This window comes from Schistocerca americana, chromosome 9 (genome assembly GCF_021461395.2).
Source record: "Schistocerca americana isolate TAMUIC-IGC-003095 chromosome 9, iqSchAmer2.1, whole genome shotgun sequence".
Taxonomy (NCBI): Eukaryota; Metazoa; Arthropoda; class Insecta; order Orthoptera; family Acrididae; genus Schistocerca; species Schistocerca americana.
Window position 1 is genome coordinate 31894705 of NC_060127.1, and position 22184 is coordinate 31916888.

The window sequence follows — 22184 nt, forward strand, 5'->3', positions numbered from 1 at the left end:
GCAGGCCATTTTAAGCGTCCCCCTTCACTTGCAGGATCTCCATCGCTTTGCTTGTGTGTGCTATGTCCGTCGTTTTTTAATCGAATATTTGTGTAATGCATCGACACCACTGCTCTTGTCCGCCCGCGGTAGCTGAGTGGTCAGCGTGGCAGACTGTCAATCCTAAGGGCCCGGGTTAGATTCCCGGCTGGGTCGGAGATTTTCTCCGTTCAGAGACTGGGTGTTGTGTTGTCCTAATCATCATCATTTCATCCCCATCGACGCGCAGGTCGCCGAAGCGGCGTCAACTCAAAAGACCTGCACCAGGCGAACGGTCTACCCGACGGGAGGCCCTAGCCACACGACATTTCATTTCATACCACTGCTCTTGAAACGGACGTGCAAGTTCTAAATCAGTAACTCGTGCAAGAATACTAGTCAAACACAACCACGGTGGAAAACTTCAAATTCTCTTTTAGCTAATGTGCGACTGTATTACCCAACATTAAGACGAAGGATAGAAAAGGCATCAAATACAAGGTGTCTCCAAAAAGTCTTGGAATATGTTCCAGGACCGTATGTCAACTCTTTCTCTAACTCGAATTGTTCCTGGAGAACAATTCCCTCTTTCGTCTTGGCGAGAAAATCGGATCTGGCTGCGCTGGATATGTTGCGTTCGGCAGCCTGCACTCATTGTTCGTCAGCCTTTTCAGAGAATATGTTTGCACGCGTACTTCAATATAAATCATTTTTTCAACGTGCGTCACGGCATGAGCCGAGGGTCTCCAGCTGAGAGCGTCCCACCGCGGCCGTGACACTGCTTCGAACAATGGGCTGCAGAAGCTTTGTTGGGGCACGGATTAAAAGACCTTTTAGCCCCAACATTCTAGACACAACTACCTTTAAAAAATAGAATAAATGAACTGCCGAACTTTTTACCATTTTGAATGAGAACCTGACCTTAACTGGACAACGCTACTACGACTCTATACAGGGATGATGTTTCTTGCACACGATAGATTAGCATGAAGAGCATCAAAGCAGCCTTTGAACTTAAGACCAAAACAACAGCAACAATTTCCATGAGTAAGTCATGTCACCCGACAACACCACAAACAGAAGCTTCTGCTGTAAACGAATTAATCTCATAATAACCCTAAATGACGCAATTACAATTCAAATACGAGAATAACAAATCACGTACACTCACGCACGCACACGCACCCACATCTAATTCGGTAACATATATGCCAATCAGGTTTATGATTTGCACTCTTCGCACGTAAAAAACCGGGCTAGCAGTCACCTAAAAAACCAGTCATGTATCGGTAATTAATTAATGTGCATTTTTAAGTACCCAAAGCTAAATCCTTCGCTACAGTTGCGTAAAATGAGATTTTTACGTTGAAACTTTGCATTACGAATTGAATGTGTGCGATTATTTATCACAATTACCGTGCCTGTAAAATACGTTTGGAGAAGAACGCGTGGCAACCATGTCCGGAATTCCATTGTGTTGTGTAAAACACCTCCCTGAGGCGCCTCTTAACGGTCTGTGTTTAGTCACGTGGTTTAAAATAGCAATATAAATTTATTATTTCGTTTCATATCTTGTCGAATCTACACTGTCTAAATAAAACCATTTGGACACAACTATATTATTATTTAATTATTTGACTAAGAAATTCGTCAAAGAGTCGTGCACATTGAGAGGTTATTTTGTTTTCGCTACCAGTTTGCGCAATTCGGTATACCATTTTCAGGCCCCAATACACCTCTAATAGTTATCGATACTGGTGTACTGGAGACATCTGTTTCTGGATGTCGTGAATTCTCAAGTGCTTCCTTCGATGACTTGCGGGCAATATCAGATCTACCGCAGTTCCGGTCGATGTTTGTATCTGAAGCTTTGTTACAGTCGGCGCACGAGCGATGGGACACAGCATCTCCGAGGTAGCGATGAAGTGGGGATTTTCCTGTACGACCATTTCACGAGTGTACCGTGAATATCACGAACCCGGTAAAACATCAAATTTCCGACATTGCTCTGGCCGGAAAATGATCCTGCAAGAACAGGACTAACAACGACTGAAAAGAAGCGTTCAACGTCACAGAAGTGCAACCCTTCAGCAAATTGCGCAGATATCAGTGCTGGGCCATCAACAAGTTTGAGCATCTGAACAACTCAAAGAAATATCATCGATATGGGTTTTTGGAGGAGAAGTTCCACTCGTTTACCGTCGATGACTATACCACACGACGTTTTACGCCTCGCCTATGCCTGCCAACACCGACATTGGACTGTTGAAGACCGGAAACATGTTTCCAATTCTATCGAGCGGATGGACATGTACTGGTATCGAGACAACCTCATGAATCCTAGGACCCTGCATGTCAGCAGGGAACTGTTCGAGCTGGTGGATGCTCTCTAATGGTGTGGGGCGCGTTCAGTTGCAGTGACGTGGGACCACAGATACGTCTCTGACAGATGACACGTACGCAGGCATCTGTCTAATCACCTACACCCATTCATGTCCGTTGTACATTTGGACGGATATGGGCAATTCCAGTAGGACAATACAGCGCTCCACACGTCCAGAACTGCTACAGAGTTGTTCCACGAACACTCTTATGAGTTTAAACAACTTCTATGACCACCAAACCTCAGTCATCAGCATTATTGAGCATATCTGGGATGCCTTGCAAAGCGCTGTACAGAAGAAATCTCCACCCGACCGTACTCTTACGGATTTATGGACAGCCCTGCAGGTTTAGAGGTGTCATTTCCCTGCAGCCCTACTTCAGACATTGCTCGACTACATACCACGTCATGTTGGGGCATTGGGCTCTACACGATATTAGGCAGGTGTACCAGTTTCCTTGGCTCTTCCGTGTATAATGGGAAGGCGATCTGCTCTGGTTACGTAGTAAGAAAATAGGTAGCTTATCCTTCGACTTTTCCTGCTACATGTACAACCCAGATTGGATGGAACACTCCTAGTGAGCACTTATCTTTTGGTAAGTTGTTATGGCAGAGGTTTTAGTGAGTGAGTACAAGTGTTTTTGTGAAAATGACCAAAATCGATTATCGAATTGTCATTAAATTTTTCTTATTCAAAAGCAGTACGCCTACGCCAATTGTATACGAGTTGGACACTGTGTACTGGGACTCCGCACCATTCTTTACCACGGTGAGATTTTTCAGCCGATGGGCTTAAACGTGGCCGTATCATCCTGGCTAACAATGAACGCTTGGGTCGGCCGAAACTTGCAACCACTCATTATAACATTATTCAAGGTAATTAATTGGTGCTAGAGAAAAAGAAAAGACTATAGCAGGATCACAATACGCGACGTTATTTGACAAGCTGAAAGCGGAAATTGAAGAACAAAGAAAAGGTCACATTTCCTGAAGAAAAAATAACAATTGTTTCACCAAGACAATGCATCGTTTTAATTCCATGGTGAAGATCAACAAATCGCTGTTTCAGTTGCTTGACCATCCATCTTACTCACAATATTTAGCTCCAAGCCAAAATTTTTTTGTTCCGCAGGCTAAAAGTTGAATTCGGAGGGCAGAACTTTTCGCCAAATGAAGAAGCAAACATCTTTGTAAAGAAATGCTTGGCAGGGAAATGGGTTAAAGAGATGATGGCAGCATCGCATCAACATCATGGTAGAAAAACTATAAAAAAATTTCCATAAAAAATGTCTTGTTTCTTTGTTAGGACGGAAACTTTTCAGACCATCCTCATAAGCTGAAGGTTAAATAATCAAAATGAAAACAAACATTTCGAGTCACTTTTCAAGTACCTGCCACAGTATCTATGCTCCTCAGTTCATTCCATTTAAAAAGTTACAAATTTTTTACGCTTCCATAGTCGCTGCTTCATACAATTTGAAAATGAGGAACTCAGTAAACAAAGCATTAGTGTCCCACTTGAGAGTGATCACTGTCAGCTCTGGAAACGTGTAGATGAGGCAGAACTGCTACCTGGTGATCGTGTAACCCTCCAGAGCTAACGAAAGTCGTCGCAGTGACGTGGTGTGCCCATCGTGGTCAGTTGTATGGCATCAGCGCGGTAAAATAATTTGACGTGGGGACGTAATGGAATGACGGAAAGCCGGCCGGAGTGGCCGCGCGGTTAAAGGCGCTTCAGTCTGGAACCGCACGACCGCTACGGACGCAGGTTCGAATCCTGCCTCGGGCATGGATGTGTGTGATGTCCTTAGGTTAGTTAGGTTTAAGTAGTTCTAAGTTCTAGGGGACTTATGACCACAGCAGTTGAGTCCCATAGTGCTCAGAGCCATTTCTTTGAATGACGGAAAGGAGGTATCTTGTGTTGCCTAAGGCTTTCGCGACGGACTGCTTCTAAATATGATTTTCGAGCGAGACGTCGGATGTCCTTGTGATAGTTCCTCGCGGTCTAGGCGCTGCAGTCATGGACTGTGCAGCTGGTCCCGGCGGAGGTTCGAGTCCTCCCTCGGGCATGGGTGTGTGTGATGTCCTTAGGTTAGTTAGGTTTAAGTAGTTGTGTGTGTGTTTGTGTGTGTGTGTGTGTGTGTGTGTGCGCGCGCGCGCGCGCGTTACAGCATAGCTGTGAAACGCCTGGAGCAATTTATACCGGAACCGCGCGACTGCTACAGTCGAATCCTGCCTCGGATGTGTGTGATGTCCTTAGGTTAGTTAGGTTTAAGTAGTTTTAAGTCTAGGGGTTCAAAAAAAATGGCACTGAGCACTATGGGACTTAACATCTATGGTCATCAGTCCCCTAGAACTTAGAACTACTTAAACCTAACTAACCTAAGGACAACACACAACACCCAGTCATCACGAGGCAGTAAGTCTAGCGGACTGATGACCTCAGATGTTAAGTCCCATAGTGCTCAGAGCCATTTGAGCCGTTTGAACCACTTTCTACCCACCTTGGTACACTTATTTTCCGTAAGGGTAAGAGGCTTGTAGCGCCGTATTTATGGCGGTGTGAAAGTGATGACTTGTCAGAATAGTTACAGGCACCTTCTCGTTTTGGTGTAGGTTCGCATTGATAACACCAAGTCTCCTAACAAGTAACTGAGCAGAATATGTCCGCAGTAAGTCAACTTTTATCAGATCAGAAGAGTTTTTCCCGGAAATAGTTGTCCGCGTTTTGCATTTCGATCAAATGATGGTTGTCATCTATGCGTAGCTGTTTTTGTTCACCAATCAAGCTTTGCAGGCCAGAGTCTGCTGACACTTTCCTCTTCCATGCCGTAGAATGGCTTGAAGACATGGTTACGAAATGTTGCTCCATTGCGATTTGTTGTGCAACAGCCATGGCACATTACAGCCGCACTACTCAACACTGCGAGCTCCCAACCGATTGATCGAATGCACATGTGTAGTTTCCAGTCCTGCCAACAATGTAGTCGCTGCACTGACGTCGCTCTTGTAGGCAACGAATAAAATCAGTCTAGAAACTTTCTGGACATGCGGTATGCAATAATAAAATCAATATAATGTCATCCCATGAATTAATTAAGTCATACTACATAACTCCTGGCAATATCGATGATATTTCGGCTCAGTTACTAGCCCGATGTAATGCTGAGTATTCAGGTAGCACATTAAAAGAGGACTATGGGACGATGGTGGAGCAGACGTTGAACAACTGCGCGGAAGACAACAGAGGGAGGATCATGAGCCGGCGAAAGGGTATCGGTTTTGCTCTTCTTAGCCAGAGCAAGGAAGAGCCTGAAAAACGCGGCTGCGCTGTCAGGCTGGCTTTTAAAGCAGAAGCAACAAACAGCCGGAGTGCTCCCGGAATCTAAAGTCCCGCGCGTTCCGTGTCTCTACCAGTTGCATCGCATCTCCGGCGCTGTTTGTTTTCCGGGAAGCCGCAGGCGCAGCCTAAATATGCCCGGGGGCAAACGACCTCTCGCCGCTGCAAGGGAGCCTATACCACAGTCTCTCCTTGTTATGACGTCCAGTTTTCGAACAAAACGAGTTGTGCTATTTCAAAAAACGCAAATGGGACGCTGTTTTCTAAACAGCCAAGTCCTAACATTCCTTTATCTTCCGCGTAAAGGAAAAGAATGAATTTTCAACAATGTAGTATCTCAGACGTTGCCAGGAAATCCCTGAAACATATTGCCACCGCGTACGTATTCTGATCCAGAAGCAACATCGCAGCAACTGCGAAAACATTAGTCGCTCGACTACCGTGTACATTGCCGCTAGATAATGACCTCACGTGGAAGAGAGTTCACAAATTTTTTACGGTGTGCTATATATATACGGATGGGGAGCAGTGGCTGAGAGGCCTGTACCAATGTTATTCAATTATTCAATCTCCACACTGAGCAAGCAATAAACGAAAAAAAAAAAAAAAAAAAAAAAAAAAAAAAAAAAAAAAAAAAAAAAAAATTGGAGTAGCAATTAAAGCTCAGGGAGAACAAATAAAAACTTTCAGATTTCGCGTTGACATTGTTATTCTGCGAGAGACAGCAAAGGAGCTGGAAGAGTGGTTGAAAGGAATGGACATTGTCTTGAAAGGAGAACGTCAACAACAGCAAAATAAGGATAATGGAATGGACATTGTCTTGAAAGCAGGATGCAAGATGAAGGTCAACAACATCAAAATAAGGATAATGGAATGTAGTTGAACTAAAGTAGGTGAGGCTGAGGGAATTAGATGAGGAAACGACACACATAAAGCAGTAGATGAGTTCTGTTATTTTGGTAGCAAAATAACTGATGATGGCCGAAGTAGAATGGTTCAAATGGCTCTGAGCACTATGGGACTTAACTTCTGAGGTAATCAGTCCCCTAGAACTTAGAACTACTTAAACCTAACTAACCTAAGGACCAGAATGAGATTTTCACTCTGCAGCGGAGTGTGCGCTGATATGAAACTTCCTGGCAGATTAAAACTGTGTGCCCGACCGAGACTCGAACTCGGGTCCTTTGCCTTTCGCGGGCAAGTGCTCTACCAACTGAGCTACCGAAGCACGACTCACGCCCGGTACTCACAGTTTTACTTCTGCCAGTACCTCGTCTCCTACCTTCCAAACTTTACAGAAGCTCTCCTGCGAACCTTGCAGAACTAGCACTCCCGAAAGTTCTGCAAGGTTCGCAGGAGAGCTTCTGTAAAGTTTGGAAGGTAGGAGACGAGGTACTGGCAGAAGTAAAGCTGTGAGTACCGGGCGTGAGTCGTGCTTCGGTAGCTCAGTTGGTAGAGCACTTGCCCGCGAAAGGCAAAGGTCCCGAGTTCGAGTCTCGGTCGGGCACACAGTTTTTTTTGTGGCGGTGTTCGTAGCGACAAACAATTCGCTGTAGAAACGGCTTACGAAGTCACCGCCACACTTTTAATAGCGGGCCGACCGGTCCGCTGGAACAGTGAACAGAAAGATGAAAACCCAAACACTCTGATTAAATAAAAGTCGGTACTTATCTTTATTAACGAAGATACAGAAACAGTAGTGAACTCCGTGTCTACAGAAATCTGTCTAGTTCGAGTCGGAGCGGCTAGGTCAGCGTCGGCTGACGACAAACAACAACTCTGCTGCGATGAACACACAACTGACTAGCAAGTACACAATTCGGTGGCGAGTATACAACTGAGCGGCGAATACAGAACTGTGCTAGCGCTCGCGACTCCAGCGCTTAAGAACCCAGAAGCCAGCGGTGGCGCGCGCAGACTTGCGGCGATTTCCTGTCTCGCTGGCGCTGCTTATGCGGACGGCGTCCGGACTTTGATGCTGCCAACCTTTTGGCAGCGGGCTCGGGTGGCAGTACTGGCTACGATACAACAGTGTTAATCTGCCAGGAAGTTTCATATCAGCGCACACTCCGCTGCAGAGAGAAAATCTCATTCTGGAAACATCCCCCAGGCTGTGGCTAAGCCATGTCTCCGCAATATCCTTTCTTTCTGGAGTGCTAGATCTGCAAGGTTCGCAGGAGAGCTTCTGTAAAGTTTGGAAGGTAGGAGACGAGGTACTGGCAGAAGTAAAGCTGCGAATACCGGGCGTGAGTCGTGCTTCGGTAGCTCAGTTGGTAGAGCACTTGCCCGCGAAAGGCAAAGGTCCCGAGTTCGAGTCTCGGTCGGGCACACAGTTTTAATCTGCCAGGAAGTTTCATAACCTAAGGACATCACACATATCCATGCCCGAGGTAGGATTCGAACCTGCGACCGTAGCGGTCGCGCGGTTCCAGACTGAAGCGCCTAGAAACGCTCGGCCATTCCGGCCGGCGTCGAAGTAGAGAGGATGCTAGATGTAGATTGGAAATGGCAAGAAAAGAAGACAAATTTGTTAACATCGAAAATAGATTTAAGTGTTACAAAATCTTTTCTGAAAGTATTTGTATGAGGTGTTGTCATGTATGGAAGTGAAACATGGACGGTAACTTTTTTGGACGGGAATAGAAGCTTTGGAAATGTGACGTACAGAAGAATGCTGGAGATTAGATGAATAGATCACGTAACTTATGAGGAGGAACTGAACAGACCGGGGGAGAAAAAAAAAAAACGTCTCACACCAGACGAGTGTAACGCCAATTTTTGCGTGATAGAGTATGTATGGTGTACGTGTACGTGGAGATAGTGTTTGCGCAGCAATCGCCGACATAGTGTAACTGGGGCGGAATAAGGGGAACCAGCCCGCATTCGCCGAGGCAGATGGTAAACCGCCTTAAAAACCATCCACAGGCTGGCTGGCACACCTGACCTCGACACTTGAGCCGCCGGGCTGATTCGTGCCGGGGACCGGCACGCCTTCCCGCCAGGAAAGCAGTGCGTTACACCACACGGCTGGTCGGGCGGGCTTACGCCGCTACCCTATTGCGAGGGCGTATAGACTCGCACGGTACAACCTAGTGGTCGACGTCGGTGCTAACGTCTTGCTGCGGTAATAACCTCCCAGTCATCTCTGTGCTGCTCCCCACTGAGTGCGTCCTTCATTAGGCCAAACAGATGTAAGTAAGATGGGGCGAGATCCAGGGTGGTTGGAGGACGGGGAACAACAGCTCGACGAAGTTATGTGAGCACTCCTCTGGTGCGGGGACTTGGGTGAGGCCTCGCGTTGTCACGGAGATGGATAAGTTAGTTTGCATTTATGTGGCGACGAACACGCTAAAGTTGTTTCATCAATATCCTGAGGGTAGCACAACGCACTTAACCGTTGATCGTTGCGCCATGAGGGAGGACATCAAACAGAATAGCTCCCTCAGTGTCGCAGACGACCGACGCCATGAATCCACCGGCTGAGGTGCGGCTTTGAAATTATTCTTTGGAGGAACGATGGTGTGGCGCCTTTCCTTGTTGTTGTTGTTGTGGTCTTCAGTCCTGAGACTGGTTTGATGCAGCTCTCCATGCTACTCTATCCTGTGCAAGCTTCTTCATCTCCCAGTACCTACTGCAGCCTACATCCTTCTGAATCTGCTTAGTGTATTGATCTCTTGGTCTCCCTCTACGATTTTTACCCTCCACGCTGCCCTCCAATGCTAAATTGGTGATCCCTTGATGCCTCAAAACATGTCCTACCAACCGATCCCTTCTTCTAGTCAAGTTGTGCCACAAACTTCTCCTCTCCCCAATCCTATTCAATACCTCCTCATTAGTTACGTGATCTACCCACCTTATCTTCAGCATTCTTCTGTAGCACCACATTTCGAAAGCTTCTATTCTCTTCTTGTCCATATTGGTTATCGTCCATGTTTCACATCCATACATGGCTACACTCCATACAAATACTTTCAGAAACGACTTCCTGACACTTAAATCTATACTCGATGTTAACAAATTTCTCTTCTTCAGAAACGATTTCCTTGCCATTGCCAGTCTACATTTTATATCCTCTCTACTTCGACCATCATCAGTAATTTTACTCCCTAAATAGCAAAACTCCTTTACTACTTTAAGTGTCTCATTTCCTAATCTAATCCCCTCAGCATCACCCGATTTAATTTGACTACATTCCATTATCCTCGTTTTGCTTTTGTTGGTGTTCATCTTATATCCTCCTTTCAAGACACTGTCCATTCCGTTCAACTGCTCTTCCAAGTCCTTTGCTGTGTCTGACAGAATTACAATGTCATCGGCGAACCTCAAAGTTTTTACTTCTTCTCCATGAATGTTAATACCTACTCCAAATTTTTCTTTTGTTTCCTTTACTGCTTGCTCAATATACAGATTGAATAACATCGGGGAGAGGCTACAACCCTGTCTCACTCCTTTCCCAACCACTGCTTCCCTTTCATGCCCCTCGACTCTTATAACTGCCATCTGGTTTCTGTACAAATTGTAAATAGCCTTTCGCTCCCTGTATTTTACCCCTGCCACCTTCAGAATTTGAAGGAGAGTATTCCAGTTAACGTTGTCAAAAGCTTTCTCTAAGTCTACAAATGCTAGAAACGTAGGTTTGCCTTTTCTGAATCTTTCTTCTAAGATAAGTCGTAAGGTTAGTATTGCCTCACGTGTTCCAACATTTCTACGGAATCCAAACTGATCTTCCCCGAGGTCCACTTCTACCAGTTTTTCCATTCGTCTGCCTTTCCTTAAATAGCCGATTTGTTTCCCGTTCGAAGAGATGAATCCATGTTTCATCGCCTCTGATGATATTCGAAAAAAAAAATGTTACAATCAGCCTCTTAACGCGCAAAGAAGTCCACGCAGATTGTCTTTCTTTGTTCTTTATAGTCTTCCGTTAGGCAGCGATGTATTGAGCGGACACACAACTTTGAGTACCGAAACTGGCAGGAGAGTGTGTCACCACTATGAACAAAGATGTCAGCACGTTCCAACACTGCTGGAGTCACAGCTGTGCGTGGTCAGCCGGCACGCGGTAGAATGGGTAGGTTTGCGCGAAATTGTTGGGATGATGACAGACGCCTCGCCCAACGTCTCACCGTGCTGTTGTTCACTGCCAGGTCTCCGTAGATATTCTGCAAGCGCCTACGAATATCTGTGATGCCCTGGGTTTTCGCCAAAGAAACTCTAGGGCAGCTCTTTGCATGGAGAGCACCTCCGGTAAGATGCCGTTTTGAAGGCTACGTACTGCGCCAGCTCCTATCCGAACTTCATGAAACTGTAGGGGCTGATGTGGGAAATATTCCACGATGTCCAGCAACGCATTCCACCTTTTTTCAGCCAAATTTGTCCGACAAAAATAAGTTTTTCATTACTTATTGAACATCCCTCGTATGTTGCGACATCAGGGAATAATTTCCTTGGTGCTACAAGGAGCTGTAGAGGGTGAAAGCTGTAGGGGAAGACAGTCTGGGAGCCCGCAGCTCGTGGTCGTGCGGTATCGTTCTCGCTTCCCGCGCCCGGGTTCCTGGGTTCGATTCCCTGCGGGGTCAGGGATTTTCTCTGCCTCGTGATGACTGGGTGTTGTGTGATGCCCTTAGGTTAGTTAGATTTAAGTAGTTCTAAGTTCTAGGGGACTGATGACCATAGATGGTAAGTCCCATAGTGCTCAGAGCCATTTGAACCTTTTTTTGACAGTCTGGGAAATATGTCCGACAAATAATAGGACATGGAGTGCAAGCGCTGCAATGAGATGGAGAGCCTGGAAAGGAATTCGTGGCTGGGCACATCAAGTCACATAGGCGAGTTATGAGTGGCAAAGAACGGCTTACTTTGGAAATTCTTACACCTCCATATTCTGAAAGATTGGTATTCGTTAGGGGCTCTGACACCATTCCTGCATGGCTGCTTCAGGTGGTGTTTCTGTCTTAGTTTTGTGCAGTGCGATTAATATCCCCCACGCTTCCGCATTCTCAATAAAGGGTGGCTTTTCTATTAGTTTCTACGTGTTATTCGGAAGAGCTTTGTTTAAACTTCGTCTGAGTAACTACTGTGTACAATTTTCTTGAAATGCTACTCCGTGTAAACCAGTGTTCTCTTGGTGCTTCCTGGTGTATTTTGCTATAATATCTGCCTGTAGTTCGTGACGATATTTTCCATTATTTACTGCACTGTGTTTTTCTTTCATTTGGGTACAACGGTAAAGTTGGGACAATGGTATCATGAAACTTTTAGGTGGGATATATGTCTTAACACGCACTTGTTGTAACAGTACAGTTAATGAGTACGTACGTTTTAGGTAGTGTTTTGCTAGAATAACTTGTTCTTTTTTAGGTGCTTAAATTCTTCATCTTATCTACACTGATGAGGTGCTGTATTAAAATGCTTACCAAATACTTTACATACAAGCACTTCGTGTATTAACTAATATAAATGGAAACAGCCTGAAAGATCTACTCTCGATACAGTACACACAAAAATATCGTGCAGCAGTTTTCGCGAATAGTTCTACCACCTCTTGGTACATCACTATACCAGCCTTTTTGTTCCATTGTGGTGCATCTAAACATTATTTCCGAAGACTTTCCTAGTTGCGCTAGGATTTCTTAAATCCGCAATCGGTCGCACCACTGTTTCGTAAGCTAGTAAATGAGACATGAGCTTCAGTGCAGGTACACGGGTTGTTGATTGGTGTGAAAGTTAATGGACAAATAGTATATAGCTTCATTAGCAACTCAAAGAGTCCCACTCAGCAGCGAAATATCCTTCGGATTCACTTTTTACGGCTGTGTAACCGGCTTAACGAACCGGATTCCCTAATTGGATTTATGCAGGAGGCTGCATTCGTTATCACCAATTATATTAGTCGAGTCCTTTCCGGGTAGCAACTGAATTTCCACATCGATTTTCTGTAGTCAGCCAGTGGATGCGCGCCACCTTAGCACCAGCTCCAGCTTCTTAAAGGAGGAAGACGATGAAACCGTATGAAAATGTCAACATAGAAGTAAACTGTACGTAACATTTTAGGAAGTTGTAGAACGTGCTTCAGTTACGTATTACTTGACGTTCTTTGTGTCAGTTCGGAATTAGCACGGGGAGCGAATAGCAAACCCGGTTTACGGTCGAATTTCAGATCATTATGATCAGCTTGGCAATGTGTGAAATCGCATGATGCGATTAAAAAAAAAAGTTCAAATGTGTGTGAATTCCTAAGGGACTAACTGCTTAGGTGATCGGTCCCAAGACGTACACACTATTTAAACTAACTTAAACGAACTTATGCTAAGAGCAGCTCAAATACCCATGTCCGATGGACGACTCGAACCTCTGACGGGAGTGGGCATGCAGTCCGTGACATGAGGCCTCAAACCAAGCGGCTACTCCGCACAGCGATGCGACTAAGAAAACACACGTAAACATTATGTTCTTACATAGATTTTATCTCCTTTGACCAGAGAAATAGTAAAAATAATATGAAGCTATCAATGCAATTGCAGAAAAGGGTCTGCTAGACGTTTGGTACTACAAACGTGTGTAAGAGCGCTCATTTCTCACACATCTTGCTCTACTTCTCCGAAAGTAACCATTTTACTGCACTCCACAATGTACGCGATGGTAGTGCAAGATTGTAAGTCAGACAATTTGTCGTTCAATCGGATAACCACATATGAGTCCTCCTATTTCCCGTACGCACATGTCGCTAATGGTATAACACGTAGTTCGAGCTTCCTTATAAGAAATGACATTGATAACATAATCTCAAGTTGTGCTTGATTACGATTGCCAGTACAGAGAATGAAAATTTCTGAACGAGATCTGACGTAATGCATCGCCGGACATTTAATTCGCGAAAATCATGCTTGTATGAAACTTCCTGGCAGATTAAAACTGTGTGCCGGACCGAGACTCGAACTCGGGACCTTTGCCTTTCGCGGGCAAGTGCTCTACCAACTGAGCTACCCAAGCACGACTCACGCCCCGTCCTCACAGCTTTACTTCTGCCAGTACTTCGTCTCCTACCTTCCAAACTTTACAGAAACTCTCCTGCGAACCTTGCAGAACTAGCACTCCTGAAAGAAAGGATATTGCGGATACATGGCTTAGCCACAGCCTGGGGGATGTTTCCAAAATGAGATTTTCGCTCTGGAGTGGAATGTGCGCTGATTCTGGAAATATCCACCAGGCTGTGGCTAAGCCATGTCTCCGCTGCAGGGTGAAAATTTCATTCAGGATCATACTTGTTGAAGTGTTGGCAGAAGAGCCAACACCGTGTTGCTAGAGGAGGCCGAAATGCACGCTTTTAAGCTCACGCAGATTGGCGTGAGGTGTGGAACATTACAAGGAAATGAGAACTTAGAGAAACGGACGCAGTTGCTGTAATACTTAACTTTAATCCAGAAGTGGTGTACATCGGTCTGACGGTACAGGCATCACAAATTATATATCTATTGATAATGGCGCCTTGCTAGGTCGTAGCAAATGACGTAGCTGAAGGCTATGCTAACTATCGTCTCGGCAAATGAGAGCGTATTTGTCAGTGTGGCATCGCTAGCAAAGTCGGCTGTACAACTGGGGCGAGTGCTAGAAAGTCTCTCTAGACCTGCCGTGTGGTGGCGCTCGGTCTGCAATCACTGACAGTGGCGACACGCGGGTCCGACGTATACTAGTGGACCGCGGCCGATTTAAAGGCTACCACCTAGCAAGTGTGGTGTCTGGCGGTGACACCACAGTTGTAGTATGCAAGAAACGTCAAATCGTCATGAAGTGCCGACATTACCAGCACTGTGCAAATTACTAGCATTTCAGTACCACCAAAGTAAATAGATTGTGGCCATCCTCAATTTTTATAAAGTGTGTCCCGGAAATGTCGCAACAGGTTTCTGGGGGTTGTAGAGGATGTCTTGAGGAAACGACATCCAACGATGAAACAGAGTACAGAAGTTGTAGACCATGGCGTCTGTCATTAGGCAACCCCTTCGGCAGCAAACATGACTTTGTACGCTGATGAACAATAGGCTGAACATCTCGCAATGTTGTTTGTTATTCAGTAGTCGCGAGTGATTGCCAAGACCGTCAAAGGAGACAATGGACAAGCTGCTGTGTGACCAGGTCTTGTCTCCTACGAATGCGATGCTGCGTTGCCTCGGTGATGACAGCTTCTGATATGGGTTTCCATTTGCAGGTTTTATTTTTTTTTCCTGTTTACCGAAAAACATTGCAGGTATCAGGGGGTTTCAGGAGAAAAATAAGCTGCATGTCGAAACCCGTGTCTGAAACCGTCAACCAGCGAAGCAACAGAGCATCGCATTCTTAGAAGACAAGGCTTACCTACGCAGCTAGCTCCACCAGTGACATTGGCAATAAGTAGCGATCACTGAATAGGAAACTTCATTGCGAGACGTTCCGCCTACGGTCCGTCAGAATTCAATATCACGTTTCGCTGCCGACGCTGTATCCAAGCGACAGGAGGCACCAATGATCATAACTTCAAAGCTCTGTAGCGTCGTTGCATGACGTTTCCGGACGAGGGGCCGTATCTTCGGCTTGCTGCTTCAGGCACTCTCTACGAATCCTGGGAGTTTGTCGGCAACCTTTGGCTGACACCCGCCTGATGTCTCGTTCACAAATCCAATCTGAACAGAGATTGGTTGCTAGAAGGTGGTTTTTCCCCATTTAAGGAGATAAACCCACCAGAACATGTCGGAATTCGATGTAGCTACACCGTGATGTGCAGAAACTACACTGTATCGTTAAAGGATACTGCTGCTCATGTTGAATAGGAGTCCACGACTGTCAAGTGATTATGGAATCGATAGGTTGTGGAGGACAACGCCGGATATCATCGGCCCCAAATGACTAGCCCCTGAGATGACAGACATGCTGCTCGGCCGGTCACACAGCCATGTCACACACTTCGAGTCAGAAAATGGGATTTTCTAAATCAAGACAACAGCCGGGACGAACAGGTCGACGACGTCTTGCCAGCACGGTATTGCCGTGGCTTCCCCTGCCCAACCCTACCACAACAAAGGTCAGCATCTAATAACGATTGTGGTGTTGCTCACGCTGCTGAATACTGAATTATCGAGCAACAACAGTCATATTATGTGGCAGGTGTCATTAGAGCACAGTTAATAGTCATTTCATGTAACAATAAAAAAAACAACTAGGCACTCATCTTTTTGTGCTTCCCACGCTGGTCTCGTCATAAAATCATGGCTCAATCGTTGAAAGTCTAGGTGGCTATGATTCCAAGCTCGGATGCAAAGAGGCCTAGGTTTTATCCTGCTATATTCAAAAGTTATGTAGATGAGCTTCACAAACCATTCTTGGAGGATACACTTCTTCTGGACAATGGTGATGTAAAAAAAAAAATCAGCACTCCGAAATTAAGTTACACTTCCTTTTAACTGCTTTTATTGCGAAATCACGCGACACACTAAACATCACAATACAAAACGTACTTGAAAACACCTCTCTCACAGTCACTGTTAAGAGTTCACATTTTATAAGCGGACTACGATACGCGTCTTTCCAACATGACATCCATGACTTGACCTTCTCAAGGTCCGACTCTCTAACAAGTTAACAACTAACTAACAATCGCTTACGCGCCCAAAAATCAGAATTACAAGTACGTCAATGATCATAGTGACAAAAGGAAGAACACACATAAGAATAATATCATTGCAATATAAACATATCGCCGGCCGCGGTGGTCTCCCGGTTCTAGGCGCGCAGTCCGGAACCGTGCGACTGCTACGGTCGCAGGTTCGAATCCTGCCTCGGGCATGGATGTGTGTGATGTCCTTAGGTTAGTTAGGTTTAAGTAGTTCTAGGTCTAGGGGACTGATTACCTCAACTGTTAAGTCCCATAGTGCTCAGAGCAATTTGAACCATTTTACAAACATATCGATGTATCAAAAGTGAAATCAAATGTGAATGTTGTCTCAGAAATATGTTAAGTAGTTAACAGAAATACAGTAGAATATTACTGGTATCGAGAGGTTCAAGTACCATTACAAACCACAGTGAATCCAGCGACAACACAGGACACAGACGTGGCATCTGGTGGTCTTTCCAAAGAAATCCCATGCTTGTGTCACGGTAGGTGTTCCCATGTGTAGAAGATCCTAGGAGAATGCTAATTGCCATTTTGTATTGGCGGATGAACTCACGTATAGAAGATCTAAGAAGAAAAAAGGTTGCCCTATGGCATTCGTCGTTATACTGGCTAGCACCCGGTGCGATGTTACAGGCTGCTGTTTGGCACACAACTCGATCGTCTTAGTTTTTCGTAGCCGGTAATATGAGGCGAAAGGGCTACTTTAGTGAAGTGTTAAGGCTGGTGGCGGTTTCCTGTAGTTCTACTTTACGTTATCTTCTACTTCGGTAATGCAAAACCACATGTTGCCTATGCTGTCCTGACCTACTTCGACACGGGGACGTCCCACTCTTCAGCTGGCAAGCACGTTCCCCAAACTTTACAGGCATTTAAACCATCTGATCATGGGCTGATCTCCCACCATTCACTACGTTAGTTGAACTGTGGCGTGGAGCTGAAGCAGGATTGTATCACATATCCGTATCTGTCACCCAAGCTTATTTCTGATGCCTATACGCTCTACTACTGTCTTTGCTGTCAGAGATGGCAACCAAATGTAGTCATGTATTCTTCCTCCAATCATGGAAACTCTCAATAAGTAAATGTTGATTGCAGTCTTTCTTGGTGTTGCAATTTTAGTGGGCAGCTATGTCCACTATCTGATCACAAGTATCTGAGCACCTATTTGTCAACATTAATATTAGGTGTGCCCATCTTTGCATTTATGATGGCTGGAACTTTGCTGGGGACACCTTTCATGAGGTGTCTGTTCGTCTGTACAGGAGTAGCAGTGCCGAAACGAGAGATGGCAGTAATGTTGCAGTCTGGGTTTTGGAGTTGTGACGTTCTAAACAATCCCAAAGATAATTACTGAAACACACCACTGGTGTAATATTCTACAATATTTATCATTTGTCACACGAACTGGTTTTTGGCTGTTACGTCATCGTCAAATAGAAATGTAAGTATGTGATACAGTGAAATTTTGTTGGATCAAAGATTTTAAACTAGTGCACGTACAGAGTATCTCCATTTCCAGAGGTCAAAATGTTCGTGTTAGAATAGGAATAAAACAACCGAGGTTATTTCAGTGTAAAGGCGACGTAAAGTTATTTAACTAAGATAAAATTTATGACACTTTAAGTAATGAACTATAGACAAATGTATGTGAGTAAGAGGGGTAATGTACAACATGGCCCGGATGGGATTATGAGTACTATTTGCAGTTAGAATCTTATCCATGCCATGTCGTAAATTATACCTTTACATACTCGATTTGCTTTATTTCAGTTTCTATAATTGCTCTTGTATTAAAAAAAAATTGCATCATCACAGCTGCATCACTCAGCTGCTTAATATCGGTATTATATATCATCTGTTTGTAATTTATGATCTATTAAAGACAAGAAATATTTTTTCAGCCTCATCTTTGGAATATGTCACCAAGGCATATCGTTCAGTTATGTTCGTCTACGTACTACGGCTGTAATTTGTCTCTCTCAGACGCTGTTTTGGGATAGGCTGCATTGACCTGCTGCACTGAAATGTTCCTGATGACTTTGTCAGTCAAGTGACGTCCAATGACTAGTCACCATGCGAAGTAACTGAGTACTTCTGACCCACTCATCGTGCTTTTACTGGTTCCCTACAGACAACACATTACTCCGCACCTGCCTTTGTACTTTTATCAATCTAATATTCCAGCAGCCTCGTAATTGAGGTGTTATTTTCTTTTCTTTTTAATATCAGTTCCATCATTCCACTATGCCATCTTCAGGCCTCAAATGCAACTCTAAAAAATAAATGTGATTGTCATACAGCGCTATATATTATAAATCGCATCCCAAGTGCTTCTCTCGAAGAACTGAGCACATCTACAGTCAAAGAATGAAGCACTTGGGATACGGTTTTGAGTTTGCGACATCCAGAAATACACTGAAGAACCAATATCGTGTAGGGCCCCCGTCAGCACGCAGAATTGCCGCACCATGTCGTATCATGGACTGGACTAAGTAGCCCACCTGGCTAGCCGCGCAGTCTAACGCGCTGCTTCCCGAGCTGGAAGGCGTACCAGTCTCCAGCAAGAATCCGCCCAGTGGATTAGGGATCAGTGCCGAGGTCCGGTGTGGCTGCCGGCCTGTGAATGGTTTTTAAAGCGGTTTTCCATCTGCCTTGGTGAATGCGGGCTGGTTCCCCTTATTCCGCATCAGTTACACTATGTCAGTGATTGCTGCACAAACTATGTCTCCATGTACGTGTACACCATAATTACTTTACCACTCATACATATTGGGTTACACTCGTCTTGTATGAGACTTGTCCTGAGGAGGGGGAGGGAGTCAACGGGGGCCAAACCACACAATAACCCTGAGTTCAGTGTGGGGTGTGGGGCAGGGGTGGGGCTGGTGGACTACTGTGGTCTGTTGTGGGATTGTGAACCACTGAAGGCTACGTCGGATCGAAGACTTTCAATCGTTTGTAGGACCGCGGTTCAATGTACAATACAGTTTCTGATATACTGCTGGAAGTAATTGATACCATGACTCCTGCAGGGCTGTCTATAAATCTGTAAGAGTACGAGGAGGTGGGGATCTCTTCTGAACAGCAAGTTGCAAGGCATCCCAGATATGCCCAATCAATAACGTTCATATCTGGGGAGTCTGGTGGCCAGCGGAAGTTTTTAAACTCAGAAGAGTGTTCCTGGAGCCATTCTGTAGCAATTCTAGGCTTGTGGGGTGTCATATAGTCCTGGTGGAATTGCCCATGTCCGTCGTAACGCACGCTGGATATGAATGCATGCATATGATCTGGTTGATTACGTACGTGTCACCTGTCAGAGTCATACCTAGACGTTTCAGGAGGCCCACATCACTTCAAGACGTTTCAGGACGCCCACATCACTTCAACTGAACACGCCCCACACCATTACAGAGCCTACACCAGCTTGAACAGTACTGTGCTGACAACCAGGGCCCATGGATTGATGGCGTTGTCTCCCCAACCGTACAAGTCCATCCGCTCGATACTATTTGAAACGAGACTCCTCCGAGAAGCAACATGTTTCTAGTCTTCAACAGTCCAAAGTCGGTGTTGACGGGCCCGAGCGAGCCGTAAAGCTTTGTGTCGTGCAGCCATCAAGGGTACACTAGTGGACCTTCTGCTCCGGAAGCCCATACCGATAAAGTTTCGTTGAGTGGTTCGCACACTGACTTCTGTTGATGGCCCAGCATTGAAATCTGCAGCAACTTGCGGAAGTGTTGCACTTCTGTCGTATTGAACGATTCTCTGCAGTCGCCATTGTTCCCGTTCTTGCAGGATATTTCTTCCGGCCGCAGCGATATCGGAGATTCCTGATACTCACTGTACACTCGTGAAATGGTCGTGCCGGAAAATCCCCTCTTCTTCGCTACCTGGGAGATGCTGTGTCCCATCGTTCTTGCGTCAACTATAACACCACGTTGAAACTCACTTAAATCTTGGTAGCCTGCCATTGTAACCGGTCTAACATCTGCGCCAGACACTTGTCTTATACAGGCGTTGCCGACCGCAGAGCCGTATCCTACCTGGTTAGATATCTCCGTATTTGAATACGCATGCCTGTACCATTTTCTTCGGCTCTTCAGTGAATATAGCTGTGTATGACCAAATCGTTTAATTGTGAGAGTTGTATATGAGGTCTGAAGATGGCATAGTGGAATGCCGAAACTCGTAATCAGAATGAAATAAAGTAAAATCTCAGTTATGTGGCTGTTGCCTAATTTCTTTGATAATTACTGGACCAGCTGATGTCCCCTGCTCATTATGGATGACAGAGACTACTTTTATACTGGTGGGAATTTCGCATTAGTTTGGGGATGTCGGGATACTTTGGTATTTCGTGACTACGGCTAAGGTAAATGGAATGTTCGGCAGACTGGCTGTCGTCGCGGTGCCTCTGGTGGGGGAGATGTGTGGAGCGGCGCCGGCGCGGCGCGGCCGCCTGCTGCTCGTGGCGCTGCTGCTGCTGGCGGCGTCGACGTGTGCGTCAGCGCGGCGCAAGTCCGGCGGCGGGCACCGACACGCCGCCCCCAGGACCACCACCCCCGCGCCGGAGGTCGACATCTGCGACATCCAGGAGCCCGGGGTGAGTCCACACAAGAGCCACGAGGACCCCACACGTGGATACCTCTGCCACTAACACGTACTGCCTGTTCTGTTTAACTGTAAAGACGCTGAATGCAACCACCACATACACTTCGTGGCTTCCGTCATGATCCGTGACTACCGCTACCAGTGTTCATGTTGGAGGAACGGCGAGGCCAAAGCAGTAGCGTAGTCTCACACGGATGAGCAAATACACTAACAGGAAAAAAATTGCCACACCAAAAACTGTCGTATCGGCCGCCGCACAGCAGCCGTCAACTTGGCGCGGCGTGCTACAACACGCGCGGCACACAGTGAGTACCGCTGGCGCCGCACACGATGTCAACAACTGGCGCCAGTGAACGCGTCGTCGCGGGGTTAGCGTTAGCGTACACACCACTATCGATACGGAGTACCCTGGCGCCGCTGCCCTCGCCACCAGAGTGAGCTACCGTATAAGGGCGCCATCTACCGACACTCTGATTGGCCGGACCTGCGGATTTAAGCGAGCTCCTTGAGCCCGTTTAACCAGTTCAATCTTCGCCGATAACTGTGTTACCACCCGGCTGCTGGATTCACGACGACCGAACCGTACTGTGGCCTCCCTGGCTGGAAACTCACGACGCGTCGGTATCGACTGGTTGGCAGTGGTTCGGACTTCTATTCTCTACTAGTGACTGTGATTTCTTCTTGACGCCACAGCCAGCGAAGTGTTGTGTAGTCGAACTTAAGTTTTGTTTTGAGTGACAGAAGGTCAAATAAATTTGATTATCACGGAATATTTGTTGTGTTATAGTGCGGACATAACAAAAACAATGTAACGTAGAGTGATCAAATTTGAGGTATACATATTGGAAAAAAAATTGGAAATTTGTGGTAAGTTCATATGGGACCAAGCTGCTGAGGTCATCGGTCCCTAGGCTTACACACTGCTTAATCTAACTTAAACTAACTTACGCTAACGACAACACACACACACCCATGACCGAGGGAGGACTCGTACCTCCCACGTGGGAGCCGGGAGAGGCGTGACAAGGCATTTGTCTAGGTGACATAATTAAGTGATTACCAGTGCAAGAGCCGGCCGCGGTGGTCTAGCGGTTCTAGTCGTTCAGTCCGGAGTCGCGCGACCGCTACGGTCGCAGGTTGGAATCCTGCCTCGGGCATGGATGTTTGTGATGTCCTTAGGTTAG

At 45.9% G+C, this 22184-nt stretch overlaps 1 protein-coding gene across 3 annotated transcripts in view; it reads left to right on the top strand.

Annotated features, from left to right (window-relative positions):
- The window catches only part of LOC124551002 (connectin-like), a 750563-nt gene that overhangs the window by 638413 nt on the left and 89966 nt on the right, over nt 1–22184 (top strand). For all 3 annotated transcript variants that reach the window (XM_047125840.1, XM_047125839.1, XM_047125838.1), the window contains one exon: nt 20782–20992. In XM_047125840.1, coding sequence (XP_046981796.1) covers nt 20816–20992 — 177 coding nt within the window. In that variant the 5' untranslated portion in view covers nt 20782–20815. The remainder of the gene's footprint in view (nt 1–20781; nt 20993–22184) is intronic.